The sequence below is a fragment of the Myotis davidii genome, unplaced genomic scaffold (genome assembly GCF_000327345.1).
Source record: "Myotis davidii unplaced genomic scaffold, ASM32734v1 scaffold268, whole genome shotgun sequence".
Lineage (NCBI taxonomy): Eukaryota > Metazoa > Chordata > Mammalia > Chiroptera > Vespertilionidae > Myotis > Myotis davidii.
The window spans coordinates 6,084,396-6,093,951 of record NW_006383015.1 but is presented as its reverse complement, the minus strand read 5'-3'; the positions used below and the strand labels follow the sequence as shown (position 1 = coordinate 6,093,951).

The window sequence follows — 9,556 nt, the reverse complement described above, 5'->3', positions numbered from 1 at the left end:
CTTTCCCTTTCCAAATTTGACCTTAGCAAATCAAATCAACATCTTTGAGCTTCTATTAACTGATTTCTACATTGATTTAGTTATAATAACTGTGCAGAGTTGTGTTGAGGATGAAAAAAGATACTCTTACAGATGTAAAGCTTCCACCATTGTTCCTAGAACTGGCATAGAATTGAGGATGCTCAGTACAAAGTAGCTATCATTATAAAGTTTATGTTTTGTAGGTAATAAAGTACTCTGCTAATCTCATTAAATCTTTGAATCACTCCTGTGAGTGGGTGACAGGTATCTTTGTCCCCGTTTTTTAAAACTGAAGACACTGAAGCTCAGCAGTAGGCTACAAGCACAGAAAGGACTCAGTAGGGCACAGGGTTTCTGGTCTGTGCTCTTTCTACAAATGGAGGCCTTGGGAGGTGGATTCAGCAAAGGAAGCTTCTTAACATTGTCTTCTTTCCAGTCTAACCTGACCCTGTAGCAGAACCAGATTGCTGAGGATATCCCAGAACTATGGATTTTGACCCTAAAGGATATGTATTTTATTAATCCAAGAAAGACCAGGTAGGCTAAGAGATGGCAAGGTACAGAATCATTCCATAAACTAAATATTTATAATTGTGTCCCAAATCATATTTTGACAACAAATGTCAGTCACCTAATACTGCAAATACTCTTGCTATGTAATACATATGGCAAGAAATAACAGGACCAGTGTCATTGAACTTCTTTAGACTACTGTGAATTTTAAGAAAAAAATAATTGAAAAATTAGAACATGTATGGAATAGAGTTCGCTTGGTTTTATTCTACATTACAAGGTAAAAATGTATTTCTCAACATGTATTTTGGCTTAGGAGGAAAGTTTTGTGCCATGTATAGGTGGCGTTTTATCAAATCAGACAACCCAAGGCATATAGAAATAACTTTAATTAAAAAACTTACATAGAAGATTATAATAATGAGACATGACAGAAAGATTTGAGTTTACGTGCCTGGACAACTTGGGTTTGTCTGGCTTTTGTTTCTTAAAAAAATAATAAATGTACAGTAAAACTACAATCAAAAATTTGTCAGTATTGAATTTTTTTCTTCTTAAAGGGGCTAGCATAATTTCTAGTCCCTAACAAAACAGTGTCAAATCCCCCAAGTCTGGGCCAGGATTGTCAGTTATATGGGTACTACAACTTGAATAACCTTTTTTACATGAGAAAAAAAACAATTCATATAAATTGTCCTCAACTTTTATATAGAAAAAAATGATGTAATATTTTCAAAAGGAATTTTCCTTAATGTACACTTCAGTATCCAGTATTGGTAATACTGAAGCATTATCCTTTGGATAGTTTTAATTCTCACTCTAGAATACAAGTAAGAATAGATGCTTATTTGAATAGAGTAATAAAGAATGACCAAATTAACTAGAAATACATTAATATTTTTATACTGACAGAACTTTCCTGTGTTGCTTATTTTGAGTTTTAAAGGAGGTAATAGTTTTAAAAACACCAATATTTAACTCTACTCTGCTTGTCCTATTCTGTTAGGGGTGCATAGAAAGTGACTTGTATTTAGTTCAACAGATATCACTGATTTCAAATAAAGTAATATTGTGTTACCTGGTATAGGAATTTCCATAAATAACTTCTATTACTTAAACATGTTTTTTTTTTTTAAATCCCTCTTCGTAGCCAAGACTTTCAGGTGTTCACTATCATTGGAAACCTGTGCTGCTTTATTTATACTGCAGCTTATTTCATGGGGTAATTCATACATGTATTTTGGAGTGGTATCTGCCAGTGCATATGTGTGTGTATATATTTATACTCTGTACACACATTTATATATTCCAGTACCATGTGTATAGAAAAAAGAAGACCTGTCATTTGCTGCACAGGTATGTGTGTTTCTATATATGTATGTGTGGGTGTGAAATCTTTTAAAAATTCAGTAATGTGATTTGACACCAAATTGCAGCAGTTAATTTTTTGGTGCTTATGATCTGTATCATAAACACAAATGACTAGCCACTTGTCTGTAAGTGAAAAGCTAGTTAGATACTCCTGTGGTCCAAGAAGGAGAGAGAGACATACCTTGCCTGTTGCATAGAGAGCATAAAAGATTACTATATGCAGTATATGCTCTTACTCTGGAATTGTGACTGGAGGGGCTTATTTTTTCTCCCGTTTTCCATTCAGTTCCATCATTTTTTTAACCTGTTCCTTGTCACCTATTTTTTTTTAACATGAGTAAGTCCTACAGCATAGGTTTTGTATTCTTCCATTCCGTCTGCCTGCCTTTTGGGATTTTGGCCGTTCTCTGGTGCGCTGGTACAGAAGACTTCACCACTGAAAGCGAGGCTTGAACTTTCAATCTGATCATTTTTTTTATCTTGGCATAATAAGGCTTCTGTGTCTTCATCCTTCAGCGGAAAAGCCCGTCGTTCCCACCACAAAGACTGAAAGAGAAAACATGCTCAGTTAAGTTTCAACTGTTTAAATTAATATATTAAGTGATCTGTAAATGTTAATTTTGTAATAACTATTGTGGTGTTCTTTAGCACATAAATGTACAAATTTTCATTTGAATTTAAGTAACAACTCAAAATGGAACATACTGCGAATTGTTAGGGACCTTGGGGAATTGTTCCCTTTGCCTCTTCCTTGAAGAGGAAACGCTGCCTTGGGGCACTGGTCTTCATGTTCAGCCTAGGGCGCTTTGGGAAAGCCCCTTTGATCTCCTTCTATACTTCACTATCTGCATTGGCATCCCATAATTACAGACAACTTGCCTGTTAATTTCTATAGACTCCATTCTAGATATGGTTCTTCTTTTCCAACACCTACGTATGAATAAAGGTGGGAGAACTTTATGCAGTGTTAGAAAACAGTCTCCTTGAGGTTAGACCTCGATCTGTGGGGATGGGGAGACAAAAGAGAAATAGTGGCTAATGTTCACTCTGTGCTAAGTGCGTTCTCTTTACTCAGATTTGTTTTGTAATGAAAGTTTGATATAATCCCATTTTCCTAACAGATTAATGAGTAGGTGGGATTAGGTATTGATAATCTATATAATAAAAGGCTAATATGCAAATCGACCAAACAGTGGAACAACTGGTCGCAATGACATACACTGACCACCAGGGGGCAGATGCTCAATGCAGGAGCTGCCCCCTGGTGGTCAGTGTGCTCCAACAGGGGGAGTGCCACTCAGCCAGAAGCTAGGCTCACGGCTGGTGAGCACAGTGGCAGGAGCCTCTCCCACATCCGGGTTCCTGGAGCGGGCCTAAGCCATCAGTCGGACATCCCCTGAGAACTGGAAGCAAGAGGGCGCAGGACACCCTCCCCCAACCCCCACCCCCAGTGCATGAATTTTATACATGGGGCCTCTAGTGTTCCATAAAAAAGATAAGTTTATAGTAACGGAACTAGATTGTTGGAGTACAGATCCTCTTATTTGTAGCCAGCATTCTATACCGGATTATCATACTGAATTTGTTATGGAATGAATGCTTAATTTGCAACCAGCAGTTTTTACAAACAGGTTTTAAAAAGGATAAAAGGCAACTGAAAGGTTCCATTTACCTTGGTTTCCTGGCTTTCATTTACTGAAGGTGAGCCATGTGCACTCAGTTCCTGACTCTGCGGACTTTCGGCAGCATCTTGCTGATCACTACTAAAGTCATTAGGGTATTCTTTCAAAAGTAAGTCCTGTCCTTCAACATTTTTACTGTAAGCCCTAGCAAGAAAATTAAGCATATATTTAATTATTTTTGAATAAACATGAACAACCCAAGGTGTTACTAAGTCAATTTAACTAGGTAGCTGTTCTTTTAAATATTTCTGCCCCCAAAGTGAAATAAATCCTAATATTTTTAGGACTTATTCCCCCTTCCCTCAAAGTCATGTTCAAAGTATTTTAGGCTATTTACTCTTAGACTAGACAGGATTTTATTTTTTTTAGACTTTTTTAAGAAAACATTCTTTTGAAGTGGTTGTATTAAAATAGAATACCCAATTCTAATACCTAGTATTACATACATTAAAATAACCTCCTTTATCTGGGAAGAATTATCACATTATTTGCTCAGTTAAATCTATCCCTGAGGCTGTGAGCATTAGACTGGAGTAAAATACAGAAACTCATTTTATCACTATGTATGAGCCCAAATATATTTTGAGTGTAAGCTCAGTATATGCAGTGTTTCCCTTCTAGTGCACAAATAGCTAAGGGTATATGGTATCTTTTCTTTTTGGTGACCCTTCCTCATTATTCATACAGAATTTTTGTGGATTCCACATGGATGCTATGGTTTTGGGTTTTAAATGTATAACATCTACCTGCTGTTTCTTCTGTGCCACTTGCTTTGTTCCCATAGTGACCATCTGGCTTGCTCTCTCGCTTCATATTTTTTGTGTCTTAGGGAGAAGATTTCATCAGAAAGATCTTCTATCTGGAATTAGAAATAAAAAGTTTGGCTTTTATCAGAAACATTTTGAAATATACGACCGGGTCTCAATTCCTCATGAGTCAGGAGAACAATAGAAAGTAAACTTTAAAATAAATGTGATCTAAGTCAAGAGAACAAATGTTAGGAGATGAGCTTCAAATTCCTATAAAAAGAGAGTTAAAAACATTTTTAAACTTTTTTTACTATTGGGTCACATTTGAACACTTACGTAGATTACAAATAGGTTCATAGGGCTTTCGTTTTACATAAAATATTCTCAATGCTCTATTTATTTAAAAGTTTGTACTGACTGCACAATATGGAGTACACTGTTCTAGAAACATGTTACTATCACAGAAAAGTAAAACTGATTGAGGTAAATGAGAATTAATTTAATGACTTACCTGGAGTTTTAAGACTGGTTATAAAGAGTATGAGTGTCCTGGCTAGGGTCATACTGAACTAGGGAAGAGTTCATGAAAGGTGAGAAGGGCATTAAAAAGTAAATTTTGGTAGTTGAAAAACACGATCACAAACATTGTTACAGAAACAGTGTCTTTTACATAATGTACTGTTTCTGTATCACTTTCTAATTTTCTTTGGTTAAATATTATGTTTTGTAATGTTTTACCCATATAGATCCATAATCCCTTTCCTGCAATTCAAAAAAAATCTGAAAAGCAACAAAACATGGCCAAGTTTTCATAATTCATTTGGTGACACAGACTGATCTCATGGTGTGAAGCTATTTTACTTCCTTATAAATACTTCATTATAGGAACATTAATATTTGATTGTGAGAACTGTCCTAGACTGCTTGCATGTATTATATGATGTATGCACTACATTATTTTTCTAAAGTCCAAAATTTTCCAAATTCCAACGAATTTGTTCCAAGACTTTGAATATGGTAGGCCTGAATATTAAGATTAAATCTCCTTGTGCAGGAAAATATGACTCAATACAGGAAATGAATGTAGAGATTCACATAAATTCAATATTTTAACTCATGGAGGCAAATGGTATATTTTCTATTTGTATATGAACATTTTGTAATCAAAATATCCTTTTTTTTAGAATGATGATTATTTTTATTTTTTTAAATATATTTTATTGATTTTTTACAGAGAGGAAGGGAGAGGGATAGAGTTAGAAACATTGATGAGAGAGAGACATCGATCAGCTGCCTCTTGCACACTCCCTACTGGGGATATGCGCACAACCAAAGTACATGCTCTTGACCAGAATCGAACCTGGGACTCAAGTCCGCAGGCCGACGCTCTATCCACTCAACCGAACCGGTTAGGGCTATAATCAAAATATCCTTAATGAAGAACTTAGTTTTCATAAACAGAAAGAAAAAAATGAGCCTCAAATTAAACAGACTTCATAATATATAATGTGTAGTTATTCTATCAGTGAAAGGAAACTTACCTCTTCATCTACATTATATTCATCCAAAGGCTGAAGAACCACCATCCTCCAGCTGTAGAAGATACAAATCAATATCAAACAGCTCTATGTCAGTAGTTATCAATAAACTGGCTCAGGGGAAACACACACACACACACACACAAACACCACCACCCTGATCTGTGGGTATTTGCCAGTTCTTTGTGTGAAGAATTCCATCCTGGCCTCTTTTGAGTTTAATAACTGCATCACAAAATTCCTCAATATTAAACAACCAGCTCAACCATCAGTTCTAGCTTATCACATAAATTGAAAATCGTTGCTATAGAACAACATAACCACAAATAATAAACATCGCGTATGTAGAATATATCAAAATTCTATGTAGGAATTCTCATCATACCTCAAAATAATTAAGAGAATCATAAATGAGCTGGAATAGAGAAAAGTAGGAATTATGGGAGTTGTCACCAGCTCATGCCCCTGTTTCTATCTCCTTCTGGTGCCAGATTCATATTAAGAAACTGCTTTCATCATTGCTAAAAAAATAAAAATGGTCTCACGTGGCTGTCAGTGGGAAGCAGGTCTATGTATTGCATTCAAGGACCTCCACAATCTGGTTCTAAGTTCTTTTCTAACATTAATTCCCTTTATGTCCTACACAAAGCCTCAGTCTTCTGGCTGAGCCTTGCACAGGTGTCCGTATGTGAGTAGGTCCACCTCCTCCATGATGTCTTCCCAGCCATCTTTCTGTTTAATAGGTTTATTGCTGACTTGGCACTACATCAACATCTTAGTTTTATTGTCACAGGTGTTACTGTCTTACAGTGTGAATACCCCATGCAAAGGTACTTGCTTCTTTGAACTCATTTTGCAACCCTGTGTAAACCTCCATTTTAAAGAGCAATTATTAATTAAAGTATAATTATTTACATCCCTAAAGTACTGTTTAGAGCCATATACATCATAGATAATTAAGTACTGAATGGGGGAAAAAAAGAGTTTCACAGTAAATAAGTCTTAGGAATTCCCAATTCTTAATAGAAACTGAGAAGTAAACTTGTGATGCCACATGGCACTTTTTTTCAGCATAAGTAATGTAAAATTTTCTCCACTTTCCCTCTATGGTTATACAAGTGGGAGGAAGGGGGAAAGCAGCATCTTCCTTTTATTAAAATGTTAACTTCACTCTGAAAATTTAAGTTTATTCAAGAAAAGGAAGAAAATAAAAGGAAGTAAGTATTACATACCTTGGAGTTAGTATTTCCTTATACTGGAGTTTCTCTAACTTAGCTGGGGCCACTAATGACATGGGAATCACAATATTATCTATGTCATAAGAACTCTCACTTCTCAGTCTCCGTCGTGCAGTATTCTGCAGCAAAATAGGATTACAGTAGTTTTACAGCAGTATATACCTGTATATTAAGTTTTGTAAATACATCATTAAAAATATGACTATAAAATGTTGAAAAGGCAAGAAAGTATACTTGTCTTCTATAACCCAGACAATCTTTCTATTTTTTGGCGGGTATGCAGTATACATTTGTGTGTGCACACATCACAAACCTATGTTTATGACCATAACAATTAGAAATGCCCTAAAATGCAGAACTCTTATCATGAAAGATTACCATAAAGCACCTTAAATGGTCACTTTATAAACTTTTAGAGGGAGGGAGAGATAGAAACATCAATAATGAGAGAGAATCATCAATTGTGATTGGCTGCTTCCTGCACTCCCTCCACTGGGGATTGTGCCCTGAAAGCCCAGCATGTGCCCTGACCAGAAATCTAACCATGATCTCCTGGTTCATAGTTAAGTGCTCAACCACTGAGCGACACAGGCCAGGCAACAAACTCACTTTTTATTGTGAAAGACCGGAATATGAAATATTTCTATGAAATACTTGGTGAGTCATTTAGTAAAGGTCATTATTACAATCTTCATTTATGTATTCCTTGTCCCCAAGTTTAGCACTCTTTTTCTAAACCCATCCCTCTTTTTGATTAAAATTTTTTTTTTATTGATTTTAGAGAGAAATATCCATTGGTTGCCTCCTACACACCCTTTACTGGGGATTAAGCCCGCAACCCACGCATGCGTCCTAACTGGCCATCGCTGGGTGTGTGGGCTGAACCAACTGAGCCACACCAGCCAGGACCCTAAACCCACCTTTTGACTTGCACTCTCTGATCAGATAAACAGCAAAGGAATATACGTGTTGGATTCTTACTAGTAAGATTATATTGATCTTCATGTTAAGAAGCAGAGATGCTTATGATAAAGTTTGTTTCTAACAAAAGCCATAACCAAGGATTAATGAACAATTGGTTCCCAACTAAAACAGTTTATCATATTTATTGTTTCCTGATAATACAGTTCTAAATATGCTTATATGCGCTAGTAAATAAGGCCATTAATAAATATTTTTCTTCAAATCAGCCAGTTTTAAAATTCTATAAAGCAGTTACAGAGCTCAGTGTACAAAACACGTACATGTGTTGAGTTTTGGGTTCTTGATATAACGTTGACATTAGCAACAGCAGTAAAATTGCTGTGGGATCCTGGTTCTGCGCGTTGAAAAGCAAATTCTTCAAATTGAGTTCTTTCTCCTGCCATGGGAAAAAATCATTGAGAATGTCAAACATTAACGTGACTTATATTCCTAGTCAGGTAACATGTAATTTCTTTTCTGTTTACTGGTTTTCTTTTTATTATTTTTTAAAATCCTATAGAAAACAAAAAAAGAATGGAAAAAAATTTACCCACAATTCTAGTATTTCCATTTTCTGCCACAGTCCTGATTATTTTCATTTGCTGGGGTAATGACAGTTTTATACATTTTTCTACTTTTTCGAAGATTTCCTTAGCTTGATCTTCTGACCATTAATTTTTGAAAAGTGTTCTATGTTCAATGTACTAATTTGTAAAAGTTCTTTTTCTCTTTTTTTTTTATAGCATCCAGTTTTTATTTTATGAAATTTTTCTTAGGATAAATTTACTTCTTTTTTTTGGTATTTTCTGTGTCTCACAACCCTGTTTCCCATTTGTTTTGGTTCCCTATTTGTGAGTGTGTGTGTGTGTGTGTATATATATATAATTTATTCACATACATACTGCCTTTGTTTTACTTTAGCATGGATCTCAAAAAATATTTTCCTATGTAATGTAAAATCTGATACTCAGTCCATATTTACATTTTTTCCACTTGTTAAGAAATGTCCTTTATGTAGTTTCTTCAAATCATCCACATTGAAATTAGTACTAAAGACTCAAGACCAGGTGTCCTGCACTTTAACAGAGTTATCTACTTCTTAGTAATATTACATTATACTTCTTATATCCCCGTGTTTCCATCAATCCAAGTGAAACATTTTATATCTGGTAATTTGTATTTTATAATTTATCTTATTACGAGATGCAAGTTTTCCTGTGTTTAAGTACACATGTCTGAACATTCCTCTAAGGCTACGTTATTTGGTCATCTTAACACCTTTCGTACCGCTCACGAGTTTTCTCGTTTTTTCACGCGCCATCTGTTATGGACCTTAGATGTCAACACACTGTCTTGTCCACATCGAATGAAGCGATCTCATTGGTGGAAACCATGCAGGTCAATCTACGAAAATCTATATAATTGCACGAACCCATAAAACATTGCAGTTACACTGTATTTTGGTCATTCGAATAGTCTTT

General features: G+C 35.4%; 1 protein-coding gene and 1 long non-coding RNA gene across 2 annotated transcripts in view; one reads left to right on the top strand and one right to left on the bottom strand.

The window, feature by feature from the left end:
- Nucleotides 1-906: 906 nt before the first annotated feature.
- The window catches only part of KANSL1L (KAT8 regulatory NSL complex subunit 1 like), an 83,637-nt gene continuing 74,987 nt past the window's right edge, over nt 907-9,556 (bottom strand). Inside the window, exons 9-14 of the mRNA XM_006778941.2 lie at nt 8,357-8,472; nt 7,107-7,231; nt 5,878-5,929; nt 4,334-4,446; nt 3,578-3,731; nt 907-2,451 (exon numbers count right to left, since the gene is read on the bottom strand). Of these exons, the coding sequence (XP_006779004.2) occupies nt 2,224-2,451; nt 3,578-3,731; nt 4,334-4,446; nt 5,878-5,929; nt 7,107-7,231; nt 8,357-8,472 (788 nt within the window). The 3' untranslated portion in view covers nt 907-2,223. The remainder of the gene's footprint in view (nt 2,452-3,577; nt 3,732-4,333; nt 4,447-5,877; nt 5,930-7,106; nt 7,232-8,356; nt 8,473-9,556) is intronic.
- The window catches only part of LOC107181672, a 22,132-nt gene continuing 14,983 nt past the window's right edge, over nt 2,408-9,556 (top strand). Inside the window, exon 1 of the long non-coding RNA XR_001512361.1 lies at nt 2,408-2,472. This is a non-coding gene — a long non-coding RNA (uncharacterized LOC107181672). The remainder of the gene's footprint in view (nt 2,473-9,556) is intronic.